The 9,816-nt window shown below is 39.0% G+C and overlaps 1 protein-coding gene across 1 annotated transcript; it reads right to left on the bottom strand.

Moving 5' to 3' along the window:
• Nucleotides 1-5,036: 5,036 nt before the first annotated feature.
• On the bottom strand, nt 5,037-6,939 carry il19l (interleukin 19 like). Its single transcript, XM_026166429.1, has 5 exons — nt 6,778-6,939; nt 6,597-6,659; nt 6,268-6,420; nt 6,108-6,170; nt 5,037-5,299 (listed from the first exon to the last, which is right to left on the bottom strand). The coding sequence occupies exons 1-5, from the start codon at nt 6,937-6,939 to the stop codon at nt 5,204-5,206; spliced, it is 537 nt and encodes a 178-aa protein (XP_026022214.1). The 3' UTR covers nt 5,037-5,203.
• Between the last annotated feature and the right edge of the window lie 2,877 nt (nt 6,940-9,816).

The following is a 9,816-nucleotide window of genomic DNA, read 5'->3' as shown; positions in this document are numbered from 1 at the left end:
TATATGTGTATATATATATATGTGTGTATATGTATATATGTATATATATATATATATATATATATATATATATATATATATATATATATATATATATACATATACACACATATATATATATATATATATAAAAAAAGTCACTTATTAATAAATAGCTAAAAAAGAAACGTGCAGTTGTAGCAGTAAACAGTGTGTTAAGTGGATGCGTTGTACAGGGAGATGGCCACAGGCAGGAAAGATTTCCTGTCGTTCAGTGGTGCTTTTCGGTAATCTCAGTCTTTCACTGAACGTGCTCCTGTGACTGACCAGCATGTCATGGAGTGGGTGGGAGGTGTTGTCCAACATTGTCTTTATTTTGGACAACATCCGCCTCTCCGACACCACCTTGAGGGAGTCCAGCTCCATCCCCAAAACATTGCTGGCCTTACGGATCAGTTTATCGAGTCTGTTGACATCTGCTACCCTCAGCCTGCTCCCCCAGCATGCAACAGCATAGAGGATCGCACTGGCCACAACAGACTCGTAGAAAATCCTGAGCATTTTCTGGCAGATGTTGAAGGACCTCAGTCGCCTCAAAAAAATAGAGACGACTCTGGTCCTTTCTGTAAAGTGCTGTGGTGTTTTTAGCCCAGTCCAGTTTATTGTCAATGTGTACTCCAAGGTATTTATAGTCCTCCACAATGTCAACACTGACCCCCTGGATTGAAACAGGGGTCAAGTGTTTCCTGGTCTTCCTGAAGTCCACGATCAGTTCCTTGGTCTTTGCCACGTTGAGCTGCAGATGATTCTGCTCACACCACGTGACAAAGGAGTCGACCACAGCCCGATACTCTGTCTCATCATCCCTGCTGATGCATCCAACCACCGCAGAGTCATCAGAAAACTTCTGAAGATGGCAGGTCTCTGTGCAGTGGCTGAAGTCTGTGGTGTAGAGGGTGAAGAGGAAGGGGGAGACAGCAGGAGAGCATGTGGGAACAAAAGACTCTAGAAAAACCCCCAAAACAAATTAAAATGTGTGTTGTGTTTCGTTGTGTCTGTATATAAAGGAAGGAGTGAAAAGAAAATCCCTCCTCAGGAGCCCCGTCAGTTTCTTCCCCCACCTTGATGAGTCCTCAGGTTGATTTGTTTAAAGTATATTACTGGTGTTAGAAATGCTAAATGAATTGAACTGAACTGAATTTGTCATGAGACGTACAGTTCTATATGCAAGAGATGGATGCAGTTTGGTTGGGCTTTTACTGCACTGTCTTGGCATTTTACACCATTTGGCTGTGAAGGTATCTGCTGTGACTGGTTGGGAGTGAGGGGAGGAAGACGGGACAAAAAACATGTATTGAGGTGTTATTTTGGTCATATTTGTTACGCCTCTTTGAAGTCTAACAAGTCACACACAAGTCTATATGGTCACAGGGATTTTTGCATGGACCCTAGAGGACTTGCAAAGGATAATCACGGTGTTTTAGTTCATCTGAATGCAGAACAAGACGATTTTAGATGAAATGTAAACTGAAAACAAACTGTTACAAGCTCAAAATATTTAACTTAAGTGAAGAGTAGGGTCATTTTCTTGAGGACTTCTACAGAGTTCAACTTTTCTTGCAACCAGAGGATTTTTCATGTTTAAGCAAGTTTAAAGCACTTCCATTCTTGCTTCTCTTTTCAGACCATATTAGTCTATTAGAGTTTTTAACAATTTGTTCCTTATTTTTGAAACAGCATGTTACAAAATGCAAACCACACAAAGTTTAACACAGCACAGTAACCATAAAAATGAATTCCTGACTTTGACTTAAAAGATGTATGCGATTTCATAATACTACCAAAATGCATCTGTGCCAGGAGTTAAAAAAAAAAGTTTGTCAATGTTTCACACCACCCTGTTAAATGTAACTGACAACTTAAACAGTGCCAAATCTTTCCTCTTCACACTTTGCTTTACTGAAAAAAAAAGAGCGAATCTTATCTTGCATCTGCCTGTTCTGCATATTTCAGATGTTTCGTTGTAAGTTTTGGTCTGAACCCTTCACCCCTTCAAAACTCAGTTTCTAATCCTGTCACACACGAGTGCTGTCAGGTGCTGAGAATCTGCCATCAGCGATTTTTAGCACAGTGCCTGAAACCAGATGATGCTGATATAATATCCAGCTGAATAAGTCCAACGTTGTAGCTCTGTACTAAACTGAAGTGTGATGAATGTCAGCAGCCATTTGCAGTCCTCTGTTCTGTGTATGTTCTGTTATGTTTTCGTTGTCTCGGCAAGGTGCGGTTTCTAAGTCATCAATTTCCTCGTTCTCGGTTTGTCAAATTTTCGTATCTGCCTTGATTGTTATCCGCAGTGTTAAGTCACCTCCACACCCTAACGAGGGTGCTTGCTAGTGAAATAGTGGCCCACGCCGCCCACCACTGAGGGTCTTCATGAGCTTTTGTAATACTTCCAAGGAAACAGAATTGAACAGAAACCAGCATTTCCCTAAATGGTGAAGAATGGTGATTGCAAAAGCACTAGCAGCCTGTTAGGAGATATGTTTGAGTATGACATGTTTTAGATTGGAACATTTGATCCTGACTCTTTGCAACCCATCACAATCAGTTTGGTTAAGTCAAATAATACCTTCACCATGCTTGGGATGAGTGATCGGAACTGCTGGCATAAATCGTGATACATCCGTCTGCAATATCCGTCAAACTTTTTTTTGACCTGGTCTGAACCAGCAAGAAAAAAAGGAACAGAGTGAGAAAGACGTAGAAGGGAGCTGATGAATCAAATGAGAAACGACATTCTGAAAACTGTTTCGAGAAAGCTTTCTAGGAACAGAGGGTGAGAGTTTCTTTGGCCATCCGCAAACTCCTCTCTGTGGTTGCTGCGAACTCTGTAAATATCCATACACTGTGTAAGTAATTTATCTGTACCATTAGGTGTGGAAAAGGGTTATTACAGATTTCTGTTGAGGAGTAGGGGCAGAAAGCAAATTCATGTTCCCAAATCATTTCTGAATACTGATAAGATTGTCATGGGTTTGTTTGATGCAGTGACTTATTGGTGATATTAATATTTTGTTCTATTAGATTTAGTTTTAGCTGTGGGCTGTGGGCCAAACGATACTGGAGGAGGTGAGTGAGTCCTTTGTGTTGCTATAAGGAAAAGTGGCTGGGATTGTTGTGCAGTCGTTAATCAGGATTGTGGATATTTGTGTCTATATGATGTTAGTGATGAACCACCACATTGTTGGATTAAAGCTCTTCATTGGATGTTGACTGCCTTTTATTCTGTTCTCTCTATCAAGATGATCCCACACTTGTCCAATATCATTGTGGTCTGAGCTGTGGGGAGGCCAATCCATGCCTGACAGTGTTCCATTGTGTGTTTGGTATCACTTTCATGTTGAAAATCGAAGCCAGTGTGAGTCAGATGGTTTCTAAATGGGATCAAAACCAGATCAAACTTTCCCGCTTTCATAATTCCATCAATTTTGATAAGATTCCCAGCACAGCTGGCTGAAATCAAATTTTACAATTAGATTAATCAGTTGGTGAGAAGCACTGTTGGCACTAATCTTCAGTCCAGTTCTTGTGTTATTTGGTACTTCAGCCTGTTTCCCCTCCTTAAGAATAGTTTCTTTACAGTGGATATAAATAAATGTTCTCATACATTGTTGTAAGTATCAACAGTCCAATCACTTATATATCAGTTGGCTAACATTTTCTGAAACTGAGCACATAGATTCATGTCTAAGTAAAAGATCTGTACAATATGATCCTACACATCATGTACTTATCTCATTTTCATTTTTCAGCAGATTGTGACACCAGAAGAGGAAAACTTGGCCACAAGTTTCGAAGAAAGATAGTACAACATTTTAGCTAGAACTTCCTAACTTAGGTTTCACTTTTACTCCAAATGAACCTTTATCAGCAAAGTGAAAAAAAATGCAAGCAGCACCATTTATGGATTCACAGAACATGAGAATTTCAGTAAGTAGGTGTTCATTTTTCCCCCTGTGCTTCTTTTTAACATACCTTCTGAGGTGTTATTGTTCCTGTGTAAGACATGATTACATGTATAGTCTGTTACAGGTCTGTTGCTTCTGCTGCTGCAGTGATTAATGATCAGAGGAAGCAATTTCCTTTGTAATATTTGTCACAACAGTCACAGTATTGGCAAGTATTCAAGCAGCTAGTAATCAGATGTCTGTTCAGACAGAGCCAAAGGGCTTGCTACACATCCGCTCTTATTCGTGAAAGCATGTGTGTGAGATAATGTCCCTCAATTAATTCTTTTTGCAGAAGTGACAGGCGTATTTGTTCTCAGGTGATTTATTGGGGCAAATAGGCCCAGTCATACAGTATTACAGGGATAAAACAAACCGCGCATTAAGAAGCTCATAAGGCAGAGCAGCCTGCCAGATCAAGTTATCTACTAGCTGTACATCTGCTGCACATAAAAAAGACACATCAGATTAAATGGATTTGATCTGATAACAGTAAGTGAAACACATTCTCTCTTCTCTTTTCTCTTCTTCTCTTCTCTTCTTTCAAACATAGATTATATATCCGAGGAAGCATCACCATGACTTCCAGCCATAACATTATCGTGTCTGGACTTTAAAAGATCCCCTTTAACACTAAATCCCAAATATCATAAAACTCATAAACAATGCCTTTGGACTGATGTCAGTCCTGACAACAGACTAAAGAAATTTGTCCACATGTTCCCAGATACTGTCAGCGTTTGTGCGAAGCAGAATACTAGACTGTGATAAAATGTGGGCTACACCATGAATACTGATTTGAGACAATTTCAGAAAGCACAGAAGCAGACACACGAGCAGGCACCTAATCTAGTATCGGACAAACAGCAACACTGAATTTTCACTGATGGCCACTAGATGGTAATGAAGAGCAGACATCAGCTGTTGACAGGAAACTCTCAGAGAGCACAATACAGTTGTATTTTTCTTTAATTGATTTTTAAATTAAAGTACAAAAATAAAAACAAACATTTAAGTCTAGTAAACAATCTTACAGTAACAGCTTCCTCAGAAGTATACACGTTTTTGTTTAGTTATAAATATAGCATACAATTTCAGTCCACATTAGTGGATAAAAAACGGTAATAAAAAACTAAGTATCAAGTTCTTTCAAGTGAAAACATAGAAATGCAACATGCCACAAAACTTAAATTAGCACATTTGTAAAGAGCAGCTCAATTTCTTTGAGTTTTGGGTCCCAGTGCTTCCAGCCACTCCAGCACAGTGTCCAGTTCACCCACTGCCTTCTGTGCTGCCCTGTTTGCTTGTAGCTGCTCAGCAGAAAGAGGAACAAGGGAAAAGTGGAAGAGTTAGATAAGAAAATAGATCTGAAAACAACACGTGTGTCTTTCAAGCAGGTGATACTCTTATCATATAAACTCAGATTTTATTCACAATAGAACACAGAAATAATATCAAAGGTTTAAGCTGAGAAAAAAATGAACTGATTTTGAATCTGAAGGTAACAACACACGTCGAAAAAGTCGAGACAGGGGCAACAAAAGGCTGAGAAAGTCAATAGAGGAACATTTTGCAACTAATTAAATTTATTGGCAGCATGTCAGTAGCGTGACTGGGTATAAAACGGGCCTCTTAGAGTGGCAGAGTTTCTCACAGCTAAAGATGGACAAAGATGAAACTATCTGCAAAAACATCGGCTAATTGTTGAATAATTTCAGAATAAAGTAAAACTGCTTTGATTATCTCGTCATCTGCAGGACACCAAGAATATAATATCATCAAAAGACTCAGAGAATCTATTGTGAATAAAATTTAGTTTACAAGATTTAGAAATCATTGCAGTTTTTGGCTGTTTTATTTGAAGTGAGTTATAGATTTAGGTATTTTCTCTGTGTGCTGTGTTTCTGTATAGTAACCCATTTGTGTTTGTTTCTTGTTGAAATCCAAGACAAAAAGTAACATTAATAAAGATATTATTGACATACAACAAAGTTTCACAGCTCACAACTTTTCCCTAACTAACTAGGTCATATTAGGAAAATTACAACAACTGATGTTGGAGCTTATTATTGAGCGTCTAAGACAGGAAGTCATTTTAGATTTTATTGTGTGTCTTACCTTGATAAACTCAGCATGCACTGAATCAATTGTTCTCTGGGTTTCTTCTCCACATTGGCAATGCTATACACAGAAAAGCACAATTATCATTACAATCTATGACAGCTTTTCATTAAAAGAAGAAGAAGAAGCACATTTTGAGACTGGAGAGCAAACTTACACATTTATGGATGTCTCTTCTGATGCTCACGAAAGCGTTGGCCAGAGCGCTGGAGCAGCGTTGTTGTTGTGGCTCAGATGAGGCATAGTTGCTGAACACTCTCTCAACATAGAAACGCAACACAAGACGCAGGAAACAGCATGTCTGACCGTCCTGAGGGGGACATGGCGAAAGTCAGATTCTAGCACCTTTCACAACCTATCTTCAGAATCCATATTCTGGTGATAGAGACTTAATATGTGGAAGACACTTATCAAAAAAAGGGAAGCAAAAGTAAATCTAAAAAGCAAATCATCATGACTGAGTGGCAACACAACGCAAGAGCTCACCTGAACATTTTTCATCAGTGATCTATCCAGAAGTTTCATTCCGATCTCGTTGTCTTCTGAAATCTATCACAAAAGAAAAAGAAAAACAAAGGATCAGTTACAACGACTTTCTGCCACTTTAATCTGACGTTACACTTGTGCAAGCTCTTGCCAGAGGTTTTGATTGCATGACTGAACTCACCGCATTTGATCGTATGTGTGCGTAGTATTTGCGCAGCTCGTGTGTGTGAACACTGACAGAGCAGCTGTCCAGATGCAGAGTTCGGCTCTCAGCAGGTTCAGTCAGACAGCTGAGCAGCAGGAGGAGGAGGAAGGAAGCAGAGCAGCCGATAAGCATCTTCATCCTGATGATGGCGATCTGGTGAGAAAGCTAACAGAAGCGTTTCGGTTTGTAAGAATTGTGTATTGTGTAAAATTGTTGATTGTTGATTAATTTAGGAAAAAGGTTCATCACTGTTTCCTCAGATCATCAAAACAGATAAAAAACTTCAAAGCCACAAATTAAAAAATACTTTATGAGCATTTATAGATTCATAAATGGATATTGGATCATTTAAAAAAACTGTTTATAAACTACCAATATCCAGAATAAAGGAAACACTATGTCAAGTCCATCAGCTGCCATCATCATTGCCTGGAGAAGTATCACCTGTATTCAGACTCACCTGTGCGTGTGTCACTCAGAGGGAGAGTTCTGGTGAAGCTGTGTCTCTGGGCCTCCATCCTGTGTCCTCTTATAGTGTGGAGTAAGGGGATTTTTCTTTTCACCAGGTATTGAACAGGTTAAACATGCATGGGACTCCACAGGTGCATGCATGTGAATGGGTTTACAGGAGGAGGAAGTCTGGTGCAATTAAAGGAACTCCCGGTCATGTTTCAGTCTCTGATTGGAAGAATGGAAAAAAGAATTATTGCTGATTTCCTCCTCTTTGATGAGTAGTGCTGTCTTTGTGAAGAAAAACTTTCACTTTCAGTGATGCGTAATGTAAATAATGAATGAGTAATCATTGTTGCTAGATTAGAGTTTCATCATTTAAACTGAAGCTGCTGCAGCTTCCGCATTAAGACGTCACTCCCTGAATCATTTGCCTTACGAGCTTTTAAAGTCTGTGTTGTTTTAATGTGATTAATTTGTAAAAGGAAGTGTTTTGTGGCAATATCATTTTATTTCTTGTCTCTTTTAGATTTCAGATTGATTGGTATAGCTACTTCCAAATGTTGCATAACACTCTGGGTGTATACTGGAAATAAAGCCTCTCATTGACTTTTGTCTTTTTACTCGAAGGGCATTCTGACATCACTTCAGTCAACAGGTCCTGATTGGAAATACCTACCAGACCTGCTCGCCAGCCTGTTTTACCAGGGTGCTTTTGAAGTCTTCTAAAACTTCATTTGCAGCGGTAGGAAGCAAGAAAACCCAATGAAACTAGGAATAACCTGTAAATGAAGTCAATTAGAGCCAGTTAAAAAGCCTCGCATGCTTCTCTATTGTATTCTCAATTCCACCAGAGTTGCAGTCCTGCAGTACTACCTCTTTAATACAGAGCCTCGGGAACAAAGTGACTTTTTTTTACACTGAAACCGGAAACACAAAAAATTGACAAAATTGCCATCGTAGCCACTGTCAGTTTCTCTCAACCTTTTTTGAACAGTTATTCATTGAAAAAAGCTGAAATGTCAGCATGTTTCATTGAAATCGTTTTTAGACATCTTAAAAGGTAAAATCATCAAGCATTTTAGAAACAAGTGGATATTAAATATTTTCTTGCTAAGGTATCTTATGATGTATCTAATGAAAGTTTGGCTTAATCCGGTCATTCTTACATGCACATAGTTACTTCTGTTCGCGCAGTGTTGTGCAATTTTGCAGCCTTTAGTCACTTCTGCTTTCTTACATGTTAAACTGTCACAGTCAATAAACACAAAATGAAAAACCCTTTAATTCATTTGCGATTTAAACAAACACGCATGTCTTTGGACTGGGGGCGGAAATCAGAGCACCCACAAAAACACCACCCAGACCACAGGGTCAACATGGAAAGTGGTTCTCAAACTGCGGGGAAGGCCCCCACTGTTAGGACACAAAGGTACTCCCGGGGCCTCAGAAAATCAGGCAACAAAACAGTGAAGTGAAACTAAATGGAATGATTTTTTTTTTTTTTAATGAAGCATGAACCAAAGCAGTTTGCTAATGCTATTCTGATGATGTTTCATTTCTTTCTGAAAAGTTTGGTTGTCATATTTTTCATTTTACCAAATGTTTCCAGAGCCAGGCCCTTCAGGCTAGTTCAGCACGCAAACTTCTTTTTTTCAAAAGTCATGTTGTCCTAACTCGTTTAGCATGTGGTTAACTGCTGCCTTGCTAAATAAACAAGGGCCTCTCATGAAAAAATGTTTTCTGGATGCTAGCATATGTTACTTCAGTACCTGTGTATACTGTTCAGCATTAACGTGAGCTTGTGTACTAATGTACTACATCATAAATGCTGTCTTTTCGATGAGCTCAGGCTCACAGGACGTGGCACCATTTCTGGATCTTTTTCTTTGAATGTTGCAGCTTTAACTTGTATTTGTGACTCAAGCGTCAAACTGTGTTCAGTAACGGTGAGGCCATTCAGTGATTTACACAACTAGGTTCTTGTCTCTTTTTATTATGTCACCCTGAGAAACAAATCTTCAGATTATCTGAAATTTTACATTTAGAAATTGTTATTCTCAAATAGCCATGTATATATGAGTTTAAAATGAAGCCAGCGAGGAAGTGCACAAACCTTTGGTTCCTGCCACTTGAAGTTAGCTGCGAGAGGAAGTCGTGATGATAAAAAGCCAAACTTTAAAGCATTAAAAAAAGGCATTTTTAAGACCTGGTGGAAAAAGAAATGTATATAAATATCCACCTGGATTATTGAGTCAAGACTTTGGGTGGGTTCATTGACAGGTGTCCCAGCACAAGTAGCTGTGGCCCTTTAGCATCTACTAGACCTCACCTCTGCTAATTCAAGTCACTGGTATAGACCTCTCCCATGTTGGTGCTTCTGGAGCCTTTAATGGTCTTAAATGAGTAACTTGTATTCCTCTGTGGTGCAGACCAACACAGAATTTTGTGCTTCAGTTTTGGTGAGTCAATTATTAGTTTTTTACTTAGCACTAATTTGCCAAACCAAGCTTCACCTATATTTCAAATATGTTAACTTCAGTCTCCAAACAACCAACATGGCGT

Source organism: Astatotilapia calliptera, chromosome 5, assembly GCF_900246225.1.
Source record: "Astatotilapia calliptera chromosome 5, fAstCal1.2, whole genome shotgun sequence".
In the NCBI taxonomy this organism is placed as follows: Eukaryota; Metazoa; Chordata; class Actinopteri; order Cichliformes; family Cichlidae; genus Astatotilapia; species Astatotilapia calliptera.
Note: the sequence above shows the minus strand (reverse complement) of the source record. Positions and strands in the feature narration are given on the sequence as shown.